The sequence below is a fragment of the Ursus arctos genome, unplaced genomic scaffold (assembly GCF_023065955.2).
Source record: "Ursus arctos isolate Adak ecotype North America unplaced genomic scaffold, UrsArc2.0 scaffold_1, whole genome shotgun sequence".
Classification (NCBI taxonomy): domain Eukaryota; kingdom Metazoa; phylum Chordata; class Mammalia; order Carnivora; family Ursidae; genus Ursus; species Ursus arctos.
Genome location: NW_026622763.1, coordinates 106,441,218 through 106,467,322, shown reverse-complemented (window position 1 = coordinate 106,467,322; position 26,105 = coordinate 106,441,218). Strand labels below are relative to the sequence as shown.

The following is a 26,105-nucleotide window of genomic DNA, read 5'->3' as shown; positions in this document are numbered from 1 at the left end:
TCTGAATGAAAAAGAAGGACCAGGTGACTTCTCCGAGGCTTTTCCAGGCTGGTAATTTTACACCGTTTTCCCCTCTTAGTGATTTCCTACTTCTCCTCTTTCTTTTGAATAGAGGAAACTGTATGTGAAAGATCAACATCTAAGATTTCTTTTTAAAAGAATCCTATGTTGTGAAAACAACATTTCTTCATCTCTGATGACGCTGCCCGAGTGACATCGTGTTTTTGCTAGGCGTTACAGAGTTCGAAGTAGGTTAATATTTTAGCAAAAAGATTGACGTAAGCTTTGAAATGACCTGAGTTGCTTCTATTAGATCTGAATATTCCCCAAAATATGTAAGTTGAAATATTTAGGGCTTTACGTGCAAAAATTCTGCCCATCAGTCGGTATGTCTCGCGAAGTTAAATTGTTAATTAGTTGGTGTGTTTGTGGTGGCCTATGAACCATTTCAAAACTGGTAAACTTCTGGTGGTAAGCTTTTAGCATTTCATAATTTGGTACGTGCTACACTCATGAGATATGTTTGATTTTTGTTGAAACTGTAATAAATGGTCTCTAAGAGCTCCACTTTCTGGTTGTGTAAATATGGGTTCACGCCCTGACCCCAGGTTCTGCTGCTTCTCTGTGGCTTGGGGGAGATCGAGCAGTCTGTACTGTGTTGTGCACTCGGGTGGCTGACTTTGGGCTCTCTCTCGTAGACTCATTTACTCGAGAATGCATGGAGGAGAAATCTTTCTTCTGCCGCGTCAGGTAAGCCCGTGGCAGGAGCTCCCAAACGGGCAGTGGCACAGACGTTTTCTCCTGAGCCCCTCTTGTGAGGTCGAGGAGATGTAGGAGTGCCCCCCAGTTCCTGCGTGCTGTGACCCCCTGTGCCCCTCTGCACCCCTGTTCTTCAGGGTAGAGGCTCTGCGGGGGCACCCCTGCCGCGCAGTGCGCATTTTCCTAAAAAGTCTGTGTGAAAACACCGGCTGGATTTAAAATGTGCACAAGGCGTTAAGACAGCCTGGTCAGCAGTGGGGTGATTTCACTGCTCCACACGGAGAGCCTGGGGAGCCTGGACTTGGTGTCCGTCACCTGCGAAACTGCCCGAGGGCCCCTCCCTGGGAAGGCGTGTCCCCCAGGGAGGCCCCACACTGCACATGCAGCCTTTAGTTCAAGTGTGCATTTCCCCAGGGGGAGCCCACGGCCTCCCCAGCAGGCTTTTGGCCGGAAACAGAAACACGGTGACTGGTTGCACATCAGCTGCAGTGTCAGAAGTGACCCCCGACTGGGTCCTGCGTGCTCAGAAGCTAGGGCTGGGACTCACCGTTGAAGCAATGGCTCTTGCCCCAGCGACATGCTCTAGGGAAGGGCTCCTGGAAGACCTTCCACTGCCCAGGGCTGTTTGCTCTTTGGTCTGCCCTTACTGTCATGGAGATCTGAGCGAGTGGGGCGGAAGCACAGCCTGCAGGCCCAGGCCAGCATGCCCAGCTTGGCCCGGGTCCCCAAGCGAGGAGCCTGGCTCTGTGTCGCAGGCTTCTGTACAGCAAATGAAAGGTCTGCTCTGGGAAGAGCCACTACTGGGGGAGAGGTGACTCCCGATAAACGATAAACGACGACTCCCTCTGTCATAACCGCAAACCTCTGACCAGGCCCTCCTCCGCAGTGTTGGGAAAAACCACGAGAACGAGATTCGCTACCACCCTTTCCGCATGACGCCTTACCTGGTCAAGGTGCGGGACCCGCAGGGCACGGGGGGTCAGCTGTGCTGCGTGCTGCTGGCAGAGAGAGTGCACTCGGGCTACGAAGGTAACCCCCCGGCCCAGGTGGGGCACAGGCTCCGTGTGGTCCCTTGGTGACACCCCCTGGTTGACGCCTCATGTCAGTGAGGCTGACCGCCAGCTCTGGCCTCTCCCCCCAGCCTTGGGCAGAGTCTCCATCTCCCTCGAGATGCACACCCACCTTTGTCACCCGGCCCCCCCATAGCCGCTGCCAAACCACCTCCCCACGTCTGTTACAGGGTCTGGGTGCCGGCATCTCCCACCTGTGACCAGGCCAGTGCCGTGACCGGGGTGCCCTTCCCCCTTCCCCAGCCACTGCCTCCCATCTGTGTGGTGAGAATGGCCCTCAGCACCGGTTCCCCAAGCCCCTCCCACCCTCATGCAGCCCCACACCTGGAAGAACGCAGGGGCACCACTGCCTGCTCAGAACCCAAACCCTGCCCCTCCCTTCCCACCTCAGCCCGTCCTACCTGCCACTGCATTCCCCACCCTCACACACACTGGCTTCTGCTGGCACGCTGGCCACCAGACTCCCAGTCTTTGCTCCAGCTCTCTCCTCCCTCCCTCTATGTGTAGAAAGCCAGTCCCACCTGTCCTGCTAGCTTCCCAAGCCACCTGCTCCCAAAAAAACACCCCAAATCCGGGCTTTCCCTTGAAGCCCAAAGGGCCCCAAGGCACTCAGCCACACTGATTCTGTCCTGCTGGCGACCCCCTCCCACTGAACGGCCTTGTGACATGGTCCTCCTGTGGTACCGGCCACAGTACCTGGCCTGGAACCTTTGTCACCCTGACAACTCAGTCGGCCACGTGACTTCAGAATTCCCAGAGGGCAGGTGCCATCTTTAACTGCTGAACCTCGGGGATTCAGTTTGGTCCATGTTTCATTGTATTCATAACCTTTTTTCAGTGGTTAATGAGGTCATCTTTTAAAAGAGCATTTCTTAAAACCAAGGGAAATGTTTGGCGAGCTCCTCCATACAGAATAGCCTCTTCCAAATATTCAATAAAGATTTAAAGGGGTTACTTAGATTTCAACAAGTTACTCCCCAAAATGATCTGAGTCTCCTCCAAGAATGAAGCTTTGGAATTTTGAATGTTTTGTCCGTGAATTTGGTGGTTGAGGGAAATTCTGGATAGATGATTTCCTTTATGCAAATAACTCTACCACCTTTGTCCACCCTAGAAACTGTAAAGTCCTCAGTACAATGACGTTTGCTGAGAATTTTGAATCTAAGAACTTAACTCATTTTTAAAAAACCAATTTGTTCAGCTCACTCTTGTGGGATCTTGGAAGTCATGAATTTGCTGGGAGAAGCCTACGCAGCACCGCACGGTTCTGTGACTGTGCCAGTTCTCAGCTTTCTAAACTAAACCCACCCACAAGGAAGTTGAGAAGCGGGCTGGCGGTCATCGGGCATGGGCTCCGCGCTGCGCCCCATGCGGTGGGCTCTGTTGTTCAGGACTCACGTGTTAATTTTCTTCCTTCGCTGCCCATCTGTCTGAACCTACGTGGTATTTTCTAGTAGCTGTAATACAACTGTGCTAAGTGTGTATTTCTTAGAATCAGAAACGTGTATAAAATTCTATTCTTTCAGCCCCTAGAATTCCTCCTGAAAAGAGAATTTTTACGACCACACATACACCAAATTGTCTGTTCCAGGATGTGGACGAAAGGTAAGCACGCGGTGACGCTGGCCCGTCTGCCGGCACCCGCCTCTTGCGCTTAGCCTGTCTTGGAGTCAGTGCTGCACCCTCCGTGTCAGCAGACTCAATCACATGCTGGTTAGCGTTTCTTCATGGTCTTGGTGGTTACTTCATGGCAATTAAGTGAAGCTCAGTGAATGTTCCCGGTTTTGACACGGAAGCTATGTCGCTAAAGCGAAGGCTGCACGTTGGTTTTGCTTAGTTGATACTCCACAGAAATGTTGAACTGTCTGTAGGCAGTGAAGGCATTCTGGAATTGCGGTATGAATACTGTGTAAGTGGGGCATTCTGGGGAGCTGGTCATCATTCTCATTGAGTCTGTCTTTATTATCCCGTTGAAACCCATTTCAAAATCGCACATGAGTGAAGGATGGAACCGCCAGGGATGGTGTGCTTGGGACAGAGTTAGGGTTGAAGCTGGAGACGCCATTGGCAGGATCCCAGCAGAGATGCGTCTGCCGGCCTGTGTGCCACAGACCACTCCAGGGGGATCCCCTCCGTTCCTTCCCGGACCGTCGCTCGGTCTCCCACCCAAGGCGCTCTGGCTGGTGCAAATGGTGCTTGTTGGAGTCGGAAGCACTACCATCCTGGGAAGGTTCTGGGTTGGCCGGCTTTGGCCCAAGGCCTATGGAGTGCCTTCCCCCAGCTCCCCCTGCATGAAACAGAAAATGCTGCTGGCTGCTGGATGCCGACAGGGGTGGGGAAGAGCTTTCCTCAGAAGACCCACGGGAAATGGACCTAGATGTACCAGCACTCTGGCCTTTCTCAAATGGGCCAGGGTGGCCTCCTGAGATACTGTCAAGGATCCAGTCTATCCCATCCCATTGCCTACACCTGGCCAGGGGCCACTGGGTACCCACCCTGGTCACAGGCCACGGATTGTCCTGGGAAGGAGCTGCTCCCAGGCAGCCAGGGAACCTTCAGCCTCCTGCTCCGGCCGCTCATGGGTGTTCTGCTGACCACCTGTGGCAGAGCCACCGGAGAGACAAGGTTTCAAGGTGTAGGTTCCTGGGCCCCACCCAGCCCTTTCCAACAGGGTCTTAGAGGGTGGGCCCGGGGAGCTGCAGTCATAAAGCAAACCCAGGATAATTTCTTTTTCCTCCAAAATCTGAGAAGGCCTGCCTGCAAGCCACCACAGGTGTCACTCGTGCAGGAGTTAGTGAGCACTCCAGGTGCACGTGGTGTATGGTGGGCGGTCTGCAGGGCCTTTCCTAGTGAAGCCCTGTAGGTGGCCCAGCCCATGGAGTGCAGGACAGCTGGGCAGGTGGCCAGGACTCCTCCCCCCCTGCCTTCCTTCTCCCTTCCCTTCTACTGCTTCCCCTTCCTCTCTTCCCCTTCCTCCCCCTCCTCTCCTCCTCCTCCTTTCCCCTCCTCCTTCCCCCTTCTCCTTGTCCTCCTTTTCCGCCTCTTTCTCCTCCTCCTCCCCTTCCTCCTCCTCTCCTTCTCTTTCCCCCTCCTTCCACTCACCCCCACCAAGCCTTGACCTGGAAGAGCGCCGGGAACATTTTGTACATCCTGTCAAAGGAAAACACAGGCCTGGAGAGAGTGTGTTTTGGACCAGGAGGAGAAAATCAAATAATAACACTGGGCCCACAAGAAAGTTCCATTCTACTGGGAACGAGCAAGCTTTGCTCTGAAAACTTGGAGAATGTCCTTCCATTTGAGCAGAAGAGTTTGAGGAAACATCAGCTCAGATGCAAGAAGACTGGCCTCCAGGGGGAGGCTGAGACGCAGCTCGGAAGAGGGAACAGTGGCTGTGTGGGCAGAGGGCGCCGGACACCAAGGCAGAAGGGCACTGGGAAGTTCACCCCAAAACCTTCTCCCAGAGATAGAGAAGCAGCTGCAGGAGAAGAGCGAAGGCACCCAGCCTGCCAGTAGCCTAAGTAATAGGAGAAGGGAACCCTCTGGAGCTGGAAAGGAGGCACAAAGAGTTTTCCAGAGTCCAGGCAACACTTGTTTAAAAAAGGCCATGCCAGCCACATCTGGCCGAACTTATAAATGACATGAAGACAGAAAAGATCTTAGGATCTTTCCTAAGGAACAGCAAAAACGTGATCATGACGTGTTCCTTCAGAGCTAAGACACTAAAGCCCTGAGCCTGCGCTGGGTCGGGCCTTCTAGGCCCAAGTTTTCTACTGCAGACCGGTGGGGAGGCTTTTGTTGGCTAATTAATTGAAAAGACGGTTCTCTGTTAGCCTAATTCTCAAACCTTGATCTTTGGGGAATTTGCAGTCTGTCTCTTTTTCCCGAAGAGCAGGAGGGTTCTTGGAGATGGTCTGCCGCCCTGCCTGCGGGCGGTATTCTGGAGCGGTCTAGAAGCGCCTGGGGCTGAGGCCCGGTGGGAGCTGCCGCTGAGCGCCTGTGTGTGCTTGCCTTGCAGGGCCGTCCCCCTCCTGGGCTACCTACCTCAGGACCTGATCGAGACCCCTGTGCTCGTGCAGCTTCACCCCAGTGACAGGCCTTTGATGCTCACCATCCACAAAAGGAGTAGGTCCCCTTTCATGATAAATCCTGAGATCAGCCAGTGTGGACGGGTCAAATTGGTTACCAGCGAGTGGGGGTGGATGCCCCGGCTCTGTGCCTGAGCCCTGGCCCCGTCAGTCAAGGGCAGCCGTCTCCTGTGGGCCCCTTTGCGGGACGCGAAGCTTTGGCAGCCTGCTTTTACTGTCGGCTTCCCGGGGTGGGGGGTTCCGCTGTGGCGGGAGGGGTGCTGACCGGGCCGGGGGTGGATGACCCGTGTCCCCACCAAGCGAGGCCCCACAGACACAGGGGACTGAGCATCCCCTGGAGAAGACCAGTCAAGGCTAGCAGAGATGTGTGTGTCCTGAAATATGTGGTGGCACTTCTGGAAACTTCTGAACAGCCTGCCGTTGCAACTTAAAGCAAAGCGGGGGATTGAAAGCCATAGGGTTGAGGAGGTTGGCATCTCTGAAAGTTCTGAGCTGATTCCAGAGTGGAGCGCACCTCGGCTCTCCTCTTGCCGAGAGCACCAGCCACTGGTCCTCACACCCACGTGGCTCCCACTCTCGCAGTTGTGCAGTCCGGCGGGCAGCCCTTCGACTATTCTCCCATTCGGTTCCGTGCCCGGAATGGCGAGTACGTCACTCTGGACACCAGCTGGTCCAGCTTCATCAATCCGTGGAGCAGAAAGATCTCCTTCATCATCGGCAGACACAGAGTCAGGGTGTGAGTGCGCCCAGTGCGCAGCGCGGCTCGGGGACCCTCGCTTCCCCACCAGCAGGTGGCACGGGGCAGGACTGGGCGACCAGGACCCAACCACCTCCCCGCCACGTACCTGTGCCCCCAGGTGGGAGGGACCTCACGCAGCAGAGCAGTGAGCAGAAGGGAGGAGGCGTTGCGTGGCGGGTAGCAGCCCGGGGGTCTGCAGGAGGAGGCAAGCCTGGCCGGGGTGTGCAGCCCGGGGCCCAACTAACAGGGCCACTAACACCGCGCAGGGGCCCTTTGAATGAGGACGTGTTCTCAGCTCAGTCGCCCATGGAGGAGAAGGACACGCCCCCCAGCGTTCAGGGGCTCGCGGAGCAGATCCACCGGCTGCTGCTGCAGGTGCGTACAGGGCGCACGCCCTCCTGTCCCCCGGCGTAAGTGGCCGGCAGCTGCCCAGAGACCCGGGGTGGCCATCTCACTCCGTCCCACTCCGCTCTGCACCCCTGATGCCCGCGGTCTAGGCCCAGTCGGCACACCTGCAGCTGCATAGCTGGGGGCAGCACCCCATTGCATATTCGGGGTGACTGTGTCTGAATTGTAGCCCTGAGCAAGTGACTGAAAGATACAGCCAGAACCCGAGTCCACCCCCAGGCCCTGCTGCCAGCCCACACATGGCCCCCCACAGGCGCACGGGGTGGGAGGGGGTCACCATGCCGGGACCTGGGGGGCATGAGGATACCTTCTCCCTGTTTCTGGGGACACAGCACTCAAGAAGACTTAGCGTGAGCACCAGTCCCCCGGCTGGGCAGCTCTGCTTCCCTGCCTCCTTAGTCTGCAGCGAAACCACGGTTTATTTCTAAAACCCCTGGGTAGACCCCGGACTGGCCCACACTGTATGAACTGAGGGAGAGGGTTAAATGAATCCTTTCTCGGGGAGTCTCCCATGACTGGGACTGGGGTGCACCCTGCAGCCTGACCCTGGGTGCCAGCCCAGCCCCACTTTGTCCTCACCCAGTGCCCCGGGCAGGTGGTGGCCTCTCTGCGAGATGGGCGTGTTGGGGGGGGCGCTAACCCCACAGTGCCAGCTGTGCCCCCCAACCGGGTCCAAGGCCCCCGTCTGCTGTCTCCCCAGCCCATCCCCCACAGCGGCTCCAGCGGCTATGGGAGCCTGGGCAGCAACGGGTCCCATGAGCACCTCATGAGCCAGACGTCCTCGAGCGATAGCAACGGTCATGAGGACTCCCGCCGGAGGAGGACCGTAAGTCTCTTCTGCCCCTGTCTGTCCCTGTCCCGGGGAGACGGGGACGCCCAGGAGCCACGGAGCCCAGAGAGCCCTGGCTGCCTGCTCTCGGAACCCTGCTCACTCGGGGGTCTTACTCTCAAAGGGGGGAAGCAGCCCAAAGCTGTGGCTACAGTTTGGGTGAAAATGACTTAAAGCAGGCAATCAAGCAAGAGTGAAGACGTCACAAAAATGTCACCTGCCATGTTGCACTGTGGTCTTTAGATGACCGAAGGCCATCTCCAGCCCTGCCTCGCCCCAATTTCTCCCTGAGAACTCACTTAGGTGTCGCAGGATGTCTGCGGCTCTCCGCCGTCCGCACTGCGGGCTCTGGCCGAACCGCTACGGGGCCTCCTAGAGGGAGTAACGTGCTCCTTTGTTTCCCCTCAAGGAAATTTGTAAAAATGGTGGCAGCGTCAAAGATAAAAGTCATCCTGGGGAATCTGGAGAACAAAAGGGAGACTCCGCGGCAGGTAAGAGCTTTCTGTCCATCTCCTTAATAAAACGTTCGTGTGACCAGAGGGACCCGCTTTGACTTTAACTCTGGATGGCAGGGAATCAACCTCTGAGGCCCGCTGCATCCCCCCTTGTCCGGCAACCCCGCTCTGTGTTGGTGCGGGGCAGCGTGGCCCTTCACTCCGCCAGTCTTGCTGACCCTCGTCACCGGGTGGGCACCTGGCACCCTCTACCCCTGTTAAGGGGTGGCCAAGGCGTGCATTTCTGCCCCCCGGCCCCTGTTCTCCTTGCTCTGCGCAGTGGCCGGAGGGCTGGTGCTGACAGTCATGTGAACACACGCTCACCTCAGGGGGCCGCCCGGCCACCCACAAGCATTCATACGCGTGAATGAAGTGTCCCAGGTGGCCAGCACCAGCTTTGCTCGTGGGCCCCCTCTCCCGGGGAGCCAAAGGCACAGGGGGCTGTGTGCCACCCCCCAGCACCTGAGCCCGCCTCAGCACGCTGTGACTTGGCACCTTTGTGCCTGAGCTCACCACGGCCCTCTCCCCTGGTGGCGCTGGCTGATCCTCTGCGCTCAGGGTTCACCTCCTCCGGGAAGCCTCCAACGGCTGCCCACGCCTCCTCTTCTCCAGGATTTTTGGCCTTCAGGACATGTGGGGGTGCACCTGCTGCAGTCTGTGTGGGTTTGGGGGACGCATCGGGGAGCAGGACACGGCTCTGCCCCTGGGGCCCCTCAGGCAATAGCATGCGGTGCACGTGGAGATGGCAGGAAGAGGAGCGTCCACAGCAGGCTGCCCCGGAGACACGTTGTCGTTAGTACTGCCGGCTCACGTGTCTGGGGGTGCTCTCCTCCCCAGGACAGGCCATATCCATCAACCATAAAGCATCTGCAATCTTGTTGTCCTCGAACTTTTCAGGAGCTCAAGGAAGAACTGGCCTTTTCCACTGCTGAGTCCCTGACCGTGGGGCCAGCGCGGACCAAGTGCCACAAGCCCCAGGGGGAAGCGGGTCCCCACCCTGGTGACGGCGCCCTCCAGCTTCCCTCAGGGATGCACAGTGGTGCTCGCCCCAGCAGGGCCGCCTGAAGAGCCCGCTGTCACTGGGTTTCTGTGTCTGAGAATCACAGCCTGACTTTTAGGGAAAATTTAAATGCTTTCTGAATAGAAAATCCTCTTTAGGGGAAACAAGTTTTAATGGAAAGAATTATTTTGTCCTTCTTTCAGAAAAGCCAAATAGTTCCTCTGCGCAGATGAAAGCTGTCCCCGTGGAACGGGACAGCTCGGGCACCAGCCTGCCCACAGGCGGCTTTCCTGAGGAGCTGGGCTGCAGGAACCCGCCCGCTGGGTCCTACCAACAGATCAGCTGCCTGGACAGCGTCATCAGGTGTGGGCACTTCCGGCCCCCGCCCCTCTCGTTCACGCACTCTCGGGGCTCCCGTGTTCCATGAAGCCCTTTCTGACCCTCCGCACAGGTACCTGGAGAGCTGCAGTGAGGCGGCCACCCTCAAGAGGAAGTGTGAGTTCCCGGTGAACGTGGCAACGCAGAAGGCCAGCGATAAGCGACAGGCAGTGGCCAGCCCCGGGCTGCATTCCGCAGGTGTCTTGTTGCTTTGAGCTGTGCGGCGTGCGATAACTCGGGTCCTCCGCTGTGGGATCAGGTGTCATTGAAGGCCCGGAGCCCCCTGCCCCTTCCCATAGGAAGTCTGAGCGGCTTCAAGGACACAGTATGTGGGTGTAGGCTGTTTCTTAAATGACCAAAGTAGCTCAAAACTTAGCAACCTTCTTACAAGCTAGAGATAAAGGCGATTTGGGACTTGGAGGCTAGGGTCCTGTTGGGGCTGCTGGAGGCCTGGGGGCATCTCACATTGTCATTCTTGGGCAGGTCTTGTTTCCATCATCTCTTGGAGGGGCACAGGCCTCTGAATGTTAGCACACCCCACGAGTTAGATTACATCCCGGGGCCCTCAAACGTTGTGAGTGTTGCTGGTGGTCATTACCAGGATCAGAATCCGGTATCCCATTGTTGACGGAGCACTGGTGTTGGGCAGTCACACTGTGACGGATAGTCCCTGCCCCAGTCCTCGGGGAGAGAGAGCCAGCCACTGGCCAGCACCCAGCGGAGGGTGGGCTCCTGGCTGCCTGCGTGGCTTCTGTCCACGGGCCTGCGGAAGGGCCAGCCCTGCTCAGAGGCCGTGGACCCAGAGTTCCTGCAGCTGCCCAGCCGCCCGCCTCCTCCTAGAGGACTCAGGCTGGGAGACTATAATTGTGCCCATTTCAGACTTTCCTCTTCTCCATCTTTACCCTGTGAAGAAACACCTGGGGACAGCCCGTCACATGCCCCGGTCTATGCAGTCTGCGTGGGTCACCTGGGTATTGGCGCACCATGTGGACAGTGGTGTTTCTTACCCGAGAGCTTTGCTTTTATTGCATTTCTGTGTCTGTGTCCCTTTTCTCTTATAAAGAGGCGGCGTCGCCCTCCAGGGTGAACAGCCACGCGGAGGTCAGCGCGCACCTGCCCTCACTGGCCCTGCCCAACAAGGCAGAGAGCGTGGTATCCCTAACCAGCCAGTGCAGCTACAGCAGCACCATCGTCCACGTGGGCGACAAGAAGCCACAGCCTGAGCTCGGTAGGTCGCTGGTTCTTGGGTGATGTCTGGGGCCGTCTGGTTTTAACAATGAAAATGAGAAATCCCAGCGCAGGAGCAGGGCGGGTGCGGCCACACCTGTCTGGATCCCCGCCGCGCTCTGGCACCACCTAGTGGCAGGTGTCTGCTCAGGCGTAAATAGGGCAGGGGCCTCCTGGGGAAGCAGCGGGAGTCCTGGGCATCCCCCTTCAGTTGGGGCTGAGGGTCCCTACCCCCTCCCCTGTTTGAGGAAGGAGCCAGGACAGGTCATACCTGCAGGGCAGCCAAGGGCACCATTCCTGAGTTATCTTGTTCACGACACCCAGGAGTGAATTGAAACCCAGATTTGCTCTTTGCTGAGAAGGGAGGGACGGTGAGGGAAAAAGCACGGAAGAGAGTTAGTGGGTCCTGTCTGCACCCACAGTTCCACGGGTCACGGCGGTCGCACCGGAACCAGGGCAGGGGCCTGGTACCAGCTTGGTGTGTCATGCTCTCAGAGCTAAGGGCAGCCCAGAGGCAGCATCTTCAATGTTGGGCTGAAACCCCAGATACCCCACATTTCAGTTTGCTTCGAAGACCGATCCTGGAGCTGCCCAGGCAGTGGCGCTTCTGTCCTTGCCTTGTGCCTTTGATTGTTAACTTCTCAGAGACGCCTGAACGCATCACGGATCTCAGCCCCGGGCTGTGGCAGCGCGAAGCATCTCACGTGTGTGCGAGGGGCTCCCTTCTTCAGAGACGCGGTGTGGGTTTCCCCGTAGTTTTAAGCCCCGGGGCCTGTCTTCTGTTCCAGAGCTGGTGGAAGATGCCGTGAGCGGGCCCGAGTCTCCGGCCGGCCGGCCGTGTGTCCCAGGCCCGGAGAAGGAGCCCCTCAGGACGCTGGGCCTCACCAAGGAAGTGCTGGCCGCCCACACCCAGAAGGAGGAGCACACCTTCCTGCTCAAGTTCAGGGAGATGCGGAAACTCAACGTCTTCCAGTCTCGCTGCCATCATTACTTGCAGGAAAAGTCCAAGGGGCAGTTGAGTGAGAGAAGTAAGTGCCGAAACCCGATTTTAAAAACGTTCCTCTTGGCGGAACGGAGTCCAGTGCTCCTGTCGACGTGTGCAGCGTCCCCAGTTAGATGCAGGCTGGAACGTAGTGGTGGTGCAGGCTGTTTCTGCAGAAACAGGTGTCCTCTGGTGTCCCTGGGGGAACAGTGCTATCAAGAGCAGTGACAGTCCCAGGCTGGCCCCCGCGGAATGCAGTGACACCACGTCAGACGTTTCTCCCTGGGTGACTGTGAGGGGCAGGGATCCCTACCTGCCCACAGGACTGACAGGGCATGTGGCATCAGACTCCTGAGGACACCATAGGAGGGAGTGGCCCTCTTCTCCCCAGCCTGTGGGCCTGGCTTAATAAAGAGTTCCAGCTCCCTCCTGCCCCCTTGGCCAGCAGTTTCTGCAGTGCACAGACTGTGCAGCTGTCCCAGGAGCCCAGTGCTTCAGCCACTAGTCCCACCAGGGGACAGATTTCCTTTAGAAAGAACACCGGACAGAGTCCAAATCACAAAGCCTCTGCCCACTTAGCACTTGGCCTTGGACTGGCCCATTTGTCTTCAGCGCAGAGCGAAGGTAAGCAGCACCCCTTGGCACAGCTGACAGGAAGTGTCACCACAACCTGCTGCAAAAGCCCTGAGTTACCCTGTGTGACCTGAGAGGAGAAACTGAGGTTCCTGGGACCCATCCCAGGCGTGGCATGACCCCCCAGCCAAAGTGCTGCTTGCACTAGCCCAGGCCCCGGGGGGGCGTGGGGACAAGTCCAGAGTCCCTTCTGCTACCCGTGGAGACCTCCAGCCTTTTCAAGAGGCACTGGTCACCAAAGAGAAGGAAGGCGGCTCCAAGAGCGCATGCTCCCTTCCACCCTCCGACCTCCACTCGGGCTGGAGTCCAGGCTTCGTCTGACAGGCAAAGCAGGAAACATCTCGTCTTAAGGAACAGTAGTGACGAAGCCTGTAAAATTCAAAAATAAGGTTGGATGAGATCAGGGGTCCTACCCTTCAGATTTCACAGACCAGTGTTGGGGAACAGCAGAGACTTACCAGCCTTTTAAACGAAACCTTTTAGATACTACTTTTCATCATTCTTATTTCGTAACAGAAAGGACATTTTAACACCAGAAGAAAACGGGGCATGTGATCTTGCAATTAATGGCAGTCCTTAAAATTGGTTGACTCTGGTTTTATGAACATTTTGTCCTGAGTGTTCTCACTTGACTGAGGGCCAGGGAGCACCTGATGGTGGCCGGAGAGGCCACACGCAGGCTGACGTTTGGAAACACAGGACTGCGGAACCAGGAGGTGCCCTTGCATTCCCCGGAGCCTACGAGTTTGAAAAGTGATACAGCAGGTGTCACATAAATGTTTACATCTTAACTCTGGTGTTTTCCCATTATTTTAGCTGCACCAGGACTAAGAAATACTTCTGGAATAGATTCATCTTGGAAAAAAACTGGGAAGAACAGAAAACTAAAGTCCAAACGGGCCAAGCCTCGAGACTCCTCCGAGAGCACTGGGTCTGGGGGGCCTGCGCCCCACCGGCCCCCATTGATGGGACTGAACGCCACAGCCTGGTCACCATCGGACACGTCCCAGTCCAGCTGCCCCACAACGCCCTTTCCTGCCTCGGTGCCTGCTTACTCCCTGCCTGTGTTTCCAGCCCCAGGAATCATGCCCACACCAGGGACGGTGGCGGGGGCACCCCTGGCTCCCCAGGCCAGCTTCGCAGTGCCCGCCGTGCCCATGGACACCCAGCACGAGTTTGCCATCCAGCCCCCGCCGTTCACTGTCCCCTTGGCCCCAGTCATGGCGTTGGTGTTACCCAACTATTCCTTCCCTTCGGTGACCCCCAGCCTGCCCCAGGCCTTCTTCCCAGGCCAGCCTAACTTTCTGTCTGAGATGATCCCTGCCTCGAAGCCCGAGCTCCCTGGTAGGACTTCACCCCCCAAACCGCCATGCACGTGTCCTCAGGAGGAGCGTGGGCCAGCAGCATCTCGCGCAGCCACCCCGGCCTCTCCGCCGCCCGCCTCTGGGCCCCCGGGCAGAGCCTCCCCTCCGCTCTTCCAGTCCCGGGGCAGCTCACCTCTGCAGCTCAACCTGCTGCAGCTGGAGGAGGCCCCCGAGGGCAGCGCCACGGCCACAGGGACAGCAGGGTCCTCGGGGACCGCGGGTGCAGGGCCGGACTGCAAACCTGCCGCATCCTGGGACCGGCAGCCGAAGGCGTCGCCAATCGTAAGCATTTCCTGCCCTTCCTCCTGTAAAGCAGGCGGCAGAGGCGGCACGCAGGGCGGGCAAACCCGCGCCCTCCTCTCCTGCGCGGGTGCTTACACGCCTCTGCCGGACTGTGCCAGTCGTGATGTAAATACACGCGCTGGAAATGAATGACTCCAGTTCAGCGACCCCGTCAGAGGGGCCCCGGGGGAGCTTGTAATGGTTTGGGGACCCAAATGCAGGAAGCCGGCTGGCTTGTCCGATGGTGAATACGGGGTCCAAATAACCACACGCGGCTTCGTGACTCGTGGCGAGCCGCAAAACTTTAAATGAAACTCCGAGGGTAAAGCGCAGTCAGCTCACATGCCAGAACTCAGGCCCTTTGGAGGGCAGTGGGGGGGAAGCTGGCTGCAGAGGCACCCTGGGGGGAGGGGAGGCAGAGGAGGGGGCTCTGAAACCAGGCGATCTGTGCCCTTCCTCCCAAGTCCCAGGGGATGCTGCTGTGCTGTTCTTGTTCGGCTGATGAAATTGTGGTTGTGCTTGCGATGAACCACTTGTGTGTTGTGAGGGCCTGAGGTGTGTGGACCACGGGCGCTCCCTGCCCTTGCTCCCAGGAGGGGAAGCGTGACCTCGGGGTCGCAGATGATCGGCCTACGGAGGCCCCGGGGCCCCACTGCTGTGTCTGGGCTCCTGGGCCTACAGTTCTGAGGATCAGAGGGTCAGGATGCTGCCAGGCCAAGGCCATCCCCGCTGGGAAGGCAGAGCACCCCCCCACGGGGGTTTGGGGGGAGCAGCCACTGGGGTGCTGCTGATGCACTTCCCTGCTTCCCTGTCCGCTGGGGTGCAGGAACAAGCCGAAGGCCTTTCTCTCAGGGATGCAAGAACCGCTGTCTTTGGTGTGACTGTCCCAAAATTACAGTTATTAGATGATCCTCACAGACCGCTGGCAAGGGTGTGGCCGTAGTCCCAGTAACTGCGAGATGTGTTCATGGGGCCTTCCTCGTTGGCACGTGAAGGGAGGGCCAGCGACCTAAGGAGGACCGCACTTGGCTCTGTCCCTGAGCGGCCCTGAGTGGACAGCACGGTGCTGCTCCCCCGAGCCCCGCTCTGAGCGCCAAGCCCTGACTGTGCTATCTTCTCCCTGTTCCCGAAGCGTGAGGAACCCGCAGACGCCCGGATCAGCGATGCCCTCTCCACGTCCAGCGGCCTGCTTGACCTCTTGCTGCACGAGGACCTGTGCTCGGCCACAGGGTCGGCCCTGTCTGGGAGCGGGGCCTCTGCCGCCTCCGATTCCCTGGGCTCCGTTTCGCTGGGCTGCGATACGTCCAGAAGTGGGACAGGTATGGTGGTGGTGCCGGCAGCACCTAAATCCCATGGCGTGGGCGTGTTTTCGTCGTTGGGTTTCAGGTTTGTTTGGACAGTGGTCCCTGGGCATCCCAGCTTTTCCCACACCCCAGGCCACAGGCCTATGTGTACTCAGGGCCCAGGATTCGGTGCAGACCAGGACCCCACAGGCATCCAGCTGGCGTTCCAAGTGGCTCCCCAGAGCCCACAGCAGTGGTGACCGGCAGGCTCGGGCTCCTTCCTCCTACCCCCACCCTGCTGGTCAGCATTCCCTCCACCCGTTCGCTATGGACATTGCTGTCATTACAGGCCTCCACCCCGCCGGCCCTTTCAGACCATCTTGGACCATCCCTCGGGCTCTCTGGGCCTGCCAGGAGGGCCGGTAGCGTTCCCCTTGCTGAGTTAGCTCCCCTCGCGTGAGCCTAGGGTGTGGGCAGCATGCTTTACCAGAGAGGGTCACTCAGCTGTGATGTGGAGCGGCCACACACGCTCTCCACAAACTGGGAGCACCGCCTCCACCTGTTCTCTGGCCTCGCTCCCCACGGAGGCTTACGGCAGGGTGTGCCAGGCCAGCTGCCTCCCACTTACACCAGCTTCTCTGTGGCCTGGCCTAGTCAAGCGGCAGGGAACACAATTTCCAGGTGGAGGCAGAGGGAGAGAGAGAATCTGAAGCAGGCTCCACGCCCAGCACGCAGAGCCCAATGTGGGGCTCTATCCCACGACCCTGAGGTCACCACTGAGCCGAAATCAAGAGCGAGACGCTCATCCGACAGAGCCACCCACAAGTCCCAAGGTAGCACGATTTCTAAGACGCAGCCCCATCTGGACTTCTCAGGGCCGACCCGGGGGAGAATCATCTCCGTGGCTCTAGCTGGTATTATCCAGATGACTTGGGAACTGGAACGAGAAGGGAAAATCCGCCAACCCAGGCACTCGCTACCAAGTAAAACTCTTCAGCTCCGTCATATGAGGTTTAGCTTCATGTGAAAGGTTTTCACTTGCCACGTGTTGTGTTTTTTAAAGGCAGCAGTGACACAGGTCATACCAGCAAATACTTTGGAAGTGTTGAGTCTTCAGAGAATAATCACAAAGCAAAAGCGAAGGCGGCCATGGGGGAAAGTAAGCAGTTCGTCAAGTACGTCCTCCAGGACCCCGTCTGGCTGCTGATGGCCGACACGGATGACAGCGTCATGATGACCTACCAGATGCCTTCCCGGTGAGCCCCGACTTCCTAAGGACATGGGGCTCCCCCAGTAGCAAGGCCAGCCAGTCGGGGGGACTTCCGTCTGAAAGCCTCATCTCAGGTTGAGTGGAGCGCAGCAGACGGAGAAGCAGGGTCACTCTGGACGGCTCCGTGGTCCCGCGGAGCCCTGCCGTGTGGACGGTGTGTCCCGGAGCCCTGCAGATTGACCTGCTGCGGGCTGTGAGGAGTTCAGGCTCCCCGCCACCACCCGGGCATCGCGCTCCACGCGCAGGAAGCGTTTGTGCCCACGTCTCCCTTTTGCTCTGTTGCCCGTTCACCCTGTGGGCTAAATGGGGCGTGTCTGTCCGAGAGATGCAGGAGCCAAGGGCAAGGGAGGTGGGCGGCTGGGCCACCAGCGGGTCTGTGCCGCTGCCGCCGTGACTCCGTGTCAGGCTGTTCTAGTGACCGCCATGGTCCCTGCACCTCGGAGCCCCCGAGTGGGGGGAGCTGGGGAAAGAAAGAGGGATTAATGCTGAGGCTCAGGACAGCCAGGGCTCTGGGGGGAGGAGATACTGGGGCTCCGTCTCCAAGGCAGCTTCAAGCCAGCCCAGTGTTTGCAGGAGACCAGGGACGGTTATTCCATCAACTGCATGATGGTGAAGGTCTCCGGTTAACCAGCGTGCGCAGAACCAAGTGTCTGCGGGTACCGGGTGCCCCTGATTTAAAACAAAACCAAGATCGTGACTTGGGTTATCATTTTAATAGAAAAACTACAGATTATTGACTAGGGAGATTAAGTTACCTTAAGTAGGGTAATTTATTTTAAAGAGAAAGGAAATTTGCATCAAACAAATCACCTAAAATTAATTAATCCTGAAAGAGTTGCTAGAAAAAGAGTGTATTTTTTTTAAAAACTGAAAAAACCCCTTAAGACCCTGTCAAGCTTACTTATTTCTGTCTTGTGAAGGAATCTGGAAACAGTGTTGAAGGAAGACCGGGAGAAGCTGAGAGTGATGCAGAAGTCCCAGCCCCGCTTCACGGAGGGCCAGAGGCAGGAGCTACAGGCCGTGCACCCGTGGCTGCGGGCCGGCCGCCTGCCCGCCGCCCTGGACCTCGCGGTAAGCTCCGCACGCTGCTTTGCGCCGCGAGGGCACCGTCCCTCCTGTCCTTGCCGCTGTGCTGTGCACTTCCGACTTCTAAAACTAGAAAGAGTTTGCTCATGGAGACAAACGATACCATGGCACGGTGGAGTCTACTTTAAAGAACTTGGCAACCTTGTTCCCAAAAAGATCTTCTGAATATTCCATTTCAGTTGCATCCTGAAATCTGAATGTTGTTTCTTTCTTTCAAGTCTGTTTTCAATTTAAAAAACAAACAAGCAAAACAAGGGTCAGCTCTCCTATCCTGGACCCTCAACGTCCACGGAGACCGTTAGGTAACGGTGGGAACAGCAACCCCACCAGCCTTGGGTGCCTGTGCAGGACTTGCTGGGACGGGTCTGTGCCCATCCCCACTCCCTGCCTCCCCCTGAGCCCCACACCCTGGAAGCCACTGGCTTCAGGGTCTCCGTGTCTGTCAGCCACCGAACGTGCTGCCATCTCTGTCCTCCACCTTCAGGACAGACCCGGCCTCCCCCATCCCCTCCAGCACTGCCCGCTGCTCCAAGCCTCGGTGCTCCTTCAGCTGGATCTTCATGGTGGCCTGCCCCCTGCATGTCCTGCCTCCTTGTCCCCATGGTCACGTCCCTGCCAGCAGTGCCCCAGCACAGAGGAAAGTGCCGTGAAGCCATAAAAATGTGACACGCCCCCCCCCCCCCATCTGCTGTATCTCTTCCCTCTCATGGGCCTCTCGCCTGTCTCTGAACTCACAGGCTGGCTCCTGCCTCCGGCCTTTGCACCTGGAAGCCCTTCTCTCAGTCACAGGGCTCCCCCTGGCTTCCCTCGGGGGGTTTTGTCACACGCCACAGGACTGGGTCTATTTCCTCATAGCAAAAAACCCCAAACCTTAGTAGCTTAAAGCAGTAAACACTTATGGTCTCCCAGTGTTTCTTTGGGCTGGGAATTTTTTTTTTTTGAAGATTTTTATTTATTAGAGAGAGATAGAGAGAGGCAGGGAGCAGCAGGAAGAGGGAGAAGCAGACTCCCCGCTGAGCAGGGAGCCCAATGTGGGACTCATCCCAGGACCCCGGGATCATGACCTGAGCTGAAGGCAGACGCCTAACCCACTGAGCCCCCCAGGCGCCCCTGGGCTGGGAATTTAAGGGCAGCTTGGCCGGGCAGTTCTCGCTCAGGGTCTCTCCCTACGGTGAAGGCAAGATGCTGGCTGGGGCGTCTGTCGCCATCTGAAGGCTGGAAGACACACTTCCCAGGACGCTCCCTCAAGCGCCCCACATGGGCCTCTCTCCTCAGAGCTGCCCCGGTGTCCTCATGGCATGGCAGCTGGCTCCCCAGAGAGGACAGGAGGGAGCCACAGTGCCTCTTAGGACCCAGCCTCGGGGGTCCCACACCACCGTCCAGCACATCTTCACCTCCTGCTTGTGGAGGTGATCACTGAGTGTAGCCCACACCTCAGGGAAGGGCAGGGAGGCTCCACCTGTGGGGGCAGGGCGTCACAGAACCCCTCTCCATCAGGCACCTTCTCTGGCGGCTCTAAAGGTCCAGAGTACGATTGCGGGGCTCGTCCGTGTGCCGTGTTCCCCTACCAGGATGTCCCCACCCCCGGCTGGGGCAGGGATGTTCGTCTTTGTTCCCTGGTGAATCCCAGCGCTTAGGCCCTGCCTGGCGCATTACAGGTGCTTAACAGATAGTTGGGGACGACAGATTGTTGATGACCCATTTTCCGGATTAGAACACTGAGGTTGAAGAAGGCCGTTAAACTGGACCTTGACTGCTGTCCAACAGGCAGGAAGGGGAGGAGCTGGGACAGTAGGCCCGAGCCTACCAGCTCCGCCACCCCCTCACCATGTACAGCTGCCTCTCAGATAAGGGCCCTGACGCCCCCCCCGCCTTGGGGAGTGGAGAGTGGGGCTCCTGGGGAGCAGCTCTGGCCTTCTCAGGAGCAGGTGGGGTCCTGGCAGCCCCTCAGAGGCTTCCCACCCGCCGCGCTCTCCTCTAGCAGCCTCGCTGCTGACCCCAGGTCACCCGCACCTCCCTCAGGTCGAACCACTGTTTGGTAATGAAGACGTCATTTGTTACTGACTTTACATTTTTCCCTTTAAGGAATGTGTTTACTGTGAGAACAAGGGACAAGACAACATCTGTGCACCGTATGAGGAAGAGACGCCTGCTCTGGGTCTCAGCGAAGCCGCAGACGACAAAGAGGAGGAAAGTGGAGCCCCCTCGAGTCACAAAAGTGAAGAGCGGACCTAACGCTCCTCCCTGCGCCCGACAGCCCGTGACCTACATTGGATGGTGCTCGGAAACGATGAAAAGATTTTTGCATCTGTTTGTAATGAAATGGGCAGATATACTTATGTCGCTTTTTTTGTTTTAGAAAACCACAGTTTTCTGAAGGAATGATTTAAAACTGGAGGGTGGGAAGGGTTTGGGAGGAAATACATTTTTATATTTAAAAACGTAAATACAGAGTTTGGGACAGATTTCGTTAGTATTTAACTTGAGAAAGAGCGAATCCCCTCTCTGCACGCAGCGGGGAGGCTTCCCCGGGGCTGTCGGAGGTCCACGCACTTGAGGAGCCTTCTCAGGGGGGCGTCCGCACGCATCTTCCAGGCTGTGGCCAACAGCCGGGATGTCCCGGTCCTTCCGGAGCCGCCCAGGGTGTGTTCGGATCACATCAGACCCTGTCCTCTGGGGGCTGGTCTGTATCTAAATCATCATTTAGTCAAACTAGATGTTTCTGAAACGCACCAAATGGAGATCACAGCCTCTCCTGATTTTCTGTCAAAGTGTTTCGCGTGAAACGGCGTGACCCGTATTCAGCAAACCAGCAGCTTCTGCTTCGGCTACTGCAGTGGCCAACGTTTCCATCTGATGTAGCTTGCGTTTGGGGCAAACAAAGGAGAGGTGCTCACTCTGACCAGAAGTGGCCGGTGGTTTGTGTGGCCAACTCCATCAGACTAGCACACATCCTTTTCAGACCATGACCCATATGTAGATAAAATATGGTGTTGACTATTTCTGTGGTGACTTCCCTTTGCAGACCAGGCTCTGATCGCCACATCTGGGACCGTCGGTGTTTGTCCTTCAGCTGGAGCCCCCCAGACGTGAGCTCTGGCAGACAGTCACCGCCGACACTGTGAGCTGGTGACCTCGTCTGTGTTTTCCTGGGTGCCGTGAGCTTGCCTCTCCCCACACCCTGGGCTGGGACACCGGCTCTCGTTCTTTTCATGAGCCTGACCTCACTCGGGCAGCTTCTGGTCCCTGCAGTGACGGTCCTAGCATCACCATCACTGTCTGGTCACTGGGACACCTGTGGAAGAGTGAGGCCAGTCCGCCAATCTCGTTACAAAACCTCACGTTAAATCACGTATCCCAAAGATTAGGGAAAAGCTGTATTGGTCCCTGGAGTGAATGGAAGGTTACCACAGGTGAAACAATTAACTTAAAATCGGGCTGAGTTTGCAGAAACGGAAAAGAAAGCAGGCTTCCCCTGTCCCCTGACAGAGAAGCGGCTACTAGAGAAAATGAAGCCTCCTTGTAATCTGCTTGCTTTTCAGTCTTACATTTGGATATTAGTCCTATTTTTCATAAACTCAAGTGTAAGAATACTGGTGTTTTTCTAAAGTTATTTATAAAGTAACAGCGCCTTCAGATGCCCCAAATGAGGTGATGGGCTGTGCATTTGTGTGGGGACTAGATGCCTCCAAACGTGCCTCCTGCCTCTGAGGTCCGATCGCTAAGGGGTTAGATGCTAGTCAAGGGCACATGTACGTTACCTGAACACACAACTGTCATGAATGTTTACCATCAGCATTATTGTATTACTTGATCTGTGCTCATTGATTGTTAAGTGCGTAGCTTTGACACGTGCTGGGAAGTCGACACTAGGAGCATTTTGTGAAATTGTTTACACGGTGCCATGCATCGAGACATGTTTCCTTTAGTACGTGTGCTTACACAAGGGTTATAAGACCTTTCTCTCAATTTTAAACTGAGCCTTCTTTTTAATCTATTCCTACAAAGACCTGTAAATAAGCTCTCAGAGTCTGTGTAACGACTTGGTAAGCCTTGCCGGACAAGTGGTTTGTTCACGCCCAAACGAAACTGTCTTCACCCCGTGCAATAGGTCTGTTTACTGCTCATGTCTTTTTATGACTGTTTTGCTTTTTAGAAAATTGGTAAATAAAGCAAGTATATTTTTGTTGTTAATTGTGTGTATTTTTAACATAGCACAGAGCAAGAACAGTAGAGATCAGAGATTACCAAAAGATTAAAAAAAAAAAAAAAGAACTCCAGAAATGCCGTGTGAGGGACACTTCCGTCACAAAGGGCTCCCTCCTGTCTTCCATTGCACAGCCGGCCCCATCCTGCGCGGTGCGCGTGGGCGTCTCTCTTCCGCGCGCCCTCACCGCTCGCTGCCAGAGCTGCGCGGTGAATTCTTAGGATGTGACCGTCACAAGATGTAAATCTAATCCTGCCATCCAGTGTTCTCATGGGCTTTTTGCTTGCAGATGCAGGGGTGGGACTGCCTGACTCAGCCCCCAGCTCCTTTCCACTCTGAGATGGCCCCAGAGACCTACTCTGTTCCCTTTGTGCCCTGCCGGAGGTTGTCTATTCCTCCTGGGCTAGCTGGCAGTGTGTTGGCCATGGGGCTGAAGGCAGAGGGCAGAAGGATTCCAGCCAGAAAGGCCTCCTGTCTCCATCAGAGACCGTAGAGGCAGCACTGCACAGTCCCCTCACCCCACAAACCCAGTCCTTGCCACGGTGATGAGGCCTTGCAGGGCCTGGTCAAAACAGGTGTCCAGCTTCCTCCCACTTTTCATGCCAGTACCATGGGGAAAAGAGTGCCCAGGCTCCCAGAAGCTCCCTGAGCAGGAGGGAGGACTTGACTCCCTGCCTTCTAGCCTGGTGGTGATGGAATGACGTGTGGGGGTGGGGGAACAAAGGCAAAGTCCTCCCAGTGAGTATGGAAGCCTCTCCAAACTGGCTTTACATGGCCAGATATGGCTGTTTCACCGAACTGAGTGCCATTCGGACTCTGAATTGCGTTTTTATTTACCATATAACCCCAAAGTCACCCCCCCCCCCCGCTTTATTTCCAGACCAAAAGGAGCTTCTCCAAGCTTTCTGGGCTGATTGCCTACAAGGGGCCTGGACATCCATAGGCTGGCTGCTGCCTTTGTTCCCTGGGGATTTATGGCCTGCCACCCCTGCCGCTAACTGGTCCCCCTGTGGCCACCACAGCCCTACCCAACCTCTGCTGGCCTCTGTCCCTGGATCTGGGGGGATCAAAGGGCCCAAATGCTCAGGAAGTCTGTGCTCAAGCAACCTTTGAAGGTAGGATCAGTCCAAGGGACAAATGGCAGGAAATGGGTCCACTAGGGGAGGTCGTGCAAAGGAGGGAGAGAGGGCTTGGTGGCCCTGAGATGGAACAGCCAGCCTTCTGGGAGGAAAAGGCCAAGCCAGCCAGCCAGCAGACCCACTAAGGGAAATTGAGGTGAACTTCAAAGATAGGGCCTTGGGCAACTTCTTGTCCAACCAAAGATTTTATTGACTCCTAATACTCTGCTCTATCCTTGTGCTTTTTTTCCTCGGGGTACTTCTGCAGGTACTTCTTCAGGTACAATGAGGCATATCCCAGCACTTAATTTCTCCTTCCTTCAACTCTACAGACAGCATTCTTCAAACCCCACCTTCCCATGTAAGACAAGCCTCTTGAGGTCCCTATCCCTCCCTTCAGCCTCCTCCCTTCTCCTGACAACTGTCATCTATCCTTTTGTTTTTACAAAGTCAACTTTATATCATGTTCCATAACCATAATAAGTCTTTCTTGCCTTCTCTATAGGTTAATTCTAAATGTTGAAACCTCATGAACAGTGTTATATTGTTGTGACTGTGAAAGAACTATTAGCTTCTAGATCACTCAATGTGCTCAGATTACATTTCTCTTTGGGGAGAGCTTTTTGTTTTTCCTGGAGTTCCTAGTTGCCTCTCATTTTTTGCTTGCATTATTCGCCTTTATCATGCCTTCCTCCCCATCCCCATGCCCCATCCAATCAAGTGTTCTGTTGATCTTTTCCCAGAGGCCTCTCCCAGGGCGCTGACCATGCTGTTCCAATAGGAACTGCCTTTCATGAAGAGCATTGTAAAATACCTGTTCGGCTTTGTTCAAATAATATAATGGGTAATGGGAGGTATATGCATCAGACTACAAGAAATATCAGAGTTTCTTTTTTCATATTTCTGATTCTCAAAGTAGTGGAAACCTAATTATACTTACTTAAAGATCTTCTTCCCTGGACTGATGTCTAAGTGGTGAAGAAGAGCAAAGCCACAGACCAGGTATGGGCTCTCGTGGGGTCCACACTGAGCCCCCTCCACTGTCAGCCCCACCACTAGGAGTAAGGGGAGAAGGACAGTTGGGTCTCTCAGCTGTCGGGTGAGGGGGAAGGAAGAGACCTGAGCTTTCTGGCATGCTGGGGAAACAGCAGGGGATGACTGAAGTAAGGGAGTAGGTTTCCACCTGGGTGAGCGATATAGGCTGGAAAGGTCTTAGAAGCCTGCTCACAGAGAAGCAAATAAGAGGCTGAGTGAAGAGAGGTGAAAATCAACAGAAGAAACTCTCAGGTAGTTATAGATAGAGGTCATGAGGTGACTTTGGGAAATGTCAAACCTCTTACCAAACTCATTGTCTGTAAAGGTCTTTCCGATGGGAAGCCCAAAGTGAAATCTTAGAGGAAGGGCTGTAAGATCCATCTTCAGGTGCCTGGAGTGGGGCATATCTATGGCCTAGTCCTACCACCCACTGCACTGCAGTCTCTGGATGTTTCCTTCCCCTACTGCTTTCCAGCCAGGCTTGGGACATCCCCTCACCTTCCCTACCTACCCAGGCTTCTGCTGAGGCCAAGCTCCGTGCTGGAGGTAGATAGGAGGTCCTAGGTACCCTCGACGAGGGATGTTTATAGTCTGGAGGGGTGTGGACCAGACCCTGACAATCCCAGTCCCTGGTGAGTAGTGTGGGACTGGCGAGGGGTGCAGTGCTACTGCAGGGCAGGTGCACTCCCACCAGGAAGAGGAAGAGGAATAGGGAAGCTGAGACCTAAACAGTGAGGAAATAGATATTTGGAGCAGTGTTGAAGTGTTCCAGGTGGAAGACTCAGTCTGTACAAAGGCCTGGTGGCCAGAGCCCATCTTGCCATTCCAGTTTTACTGTGCTGTGAAGTGTACCTAGGCCAGGGAGCAGGGAACAGGCGGCGGTCCCCAGGGTGCTGCCCAAGGGCGGGGCCCCACCGCCCACGCACCCCACCCGCAGGGAGGCCAGTCTGGCAGATGGGCTGCCCACGGTGGGGGTGGCGGTCGTCTGGCGGACACATCCTCACCCGCCATCCGCCGCCGGACAAAGCGGGCCTAGACAAAGGCGCGGCCAACACCTGTCGCTCTTGGCGCGGCCCCCGCTTTTCTCCACTGAAGCGGCGGCAGCTGCCAACTGTCATGGGCATCAAGTTACGGGAACCAGACGGCGGCCTACGCGAGTCTGGTGAGGGGAGGGCTGGGAGGGAAAGGGAGCCGGGGGGGGGGGGGGGGGGGGGACAGGGAGGGGGCGGGGAGGAGGGGGACCAAGGAGACTGGCTGGGTAGAATAAACAGGGGTGGAGACCACAGAAGGACGGGCGGGGAGGACAGGGAAGAGTGGGCGGGGAGGAGGACCAGGGAAGTGTGGGGATGGGTCAGCGATGTACAGAGGGGGAGGGGGATGTCTGGGAGGGAAAGAGAGGTCAAAGGGGGACAGGGGAGCAAAGGGGATTAGGGGGACATGGGGAGCTCAGGAGGGACAGCGATGATGATTAGAAGAGAATGGGCAGCTGGTGGTGGGGGAGTGGTTCCAGGGAAGAAGGGGCGGGCGGAGGAAGGGTGACCTGAGAAGGAGCGCCTGGAGGAGGGGCGGCGCCGGCGGGTCGGCGGGCCGGCGGACCCCGCCCCACGAGGATCCCGGCGAGGGTGGAGGGCCGTGTCGAAGGTCGAGTCCGGTGTCGGGACCCACAAATGCGCAAGAAACTCCAGGGAGTCATGGGGCCGCTCCCACCAAGGCTACCCCATGGGCCCCCACCTCCCCGGGGCTCCTTAGCTATCCCAAGTCGGACCCATAGACCTTTCCAGGTCCAGAGACCGCGGCCTTGACTGTGGCTCTGCCCTACAGAATCCAGCATATCGGCACGCGATACGAGCGCTCCT

At 56.7% G+C, this 26,105-nt stretch overlaps 1 protein-coding gene across 9 annotated transcripts in view; it reads left to right on the top strand.

The window, feature by feature from the left end:
• Positions 1 to 22,083, top strand: part of PER2 (period circadian regulator 2) — a 37,953-nt gene extending 15,870 nt beyond the window's left edge. For 5 of the 9 annotated variants that reach the window (XM_057306097.1, XM_057306095.1, XM_057306088.1 and 2 more), the window contains 16 exons: positions 699 to 750; positions 1,646 to 1,788; positions 3,356 to 3,434; positions 5,845 to 5,951; positions 6,497 to 6,650; positions 6,920 to 7,028; positions 7,762 to 7,887; positions 8,300 to 8,381; positions 9,588 to 9,747; positions 9,836 to 9,960; positions 10,826 to 10,990; positions 11,778 to 12,017; positions 13,421 to 14,250; positions 15,383 to 15,569; positions 16,597 to 16,789; positions 17,724 to 22,083. In XM_057306097.1, coding sequence (XP_057162080.1) covers positions 699 to 750; positions 1,646 to 1,788; positions 3,356 to 3,434; positions 5,845 to 5,951; positions 6,497 to 6,650; positions 6,920 to 7,028; positions 7,762 to 7,887; positions 8,300 to 8,381; positions 9,588 to 9,747; positions 9,836 to 9,960; positions 10,826 to 10,990; positions 11,778 to 12,017; positions 13,421 to 14,250; positions 15,383 to 15,569; positions 16,597 to 16,789; positions 17,724 to 18,054 — 3,083 coding nt within the window. In that variant the 3' untranslated portion in view covers positions 18,055 to 22,083. The remainder of the gene's footprint in view (positions 1 to 698; positions 751 to 1,645; positions 1,789 to 3,355; positions 3,435 to 5,844; positions 5,952 to 6,496; positions 6,651 to 6,919; positions 7,029 to 7,761; positions 7,888 to 8,299; positions 8,382 to 9,587; positions 9,748 to 9,835; positions 9,961 to 10,825; positions 10,991 to 11,777; positions 12,018 to 13,420; positions 14,251 to 15,382; positions 15,570 to 16,596; positions 16,790 to 17,723) is intronic. The other 4 variants (XM_026491448.4, XM_048214244.2, XM_026491444.4 and 1 more) reach the window with 1 other exon arrangement.
• The last annotated feature ends 4,022 nt before the right edge of the window (positions 22,084 to 26,105 follow it).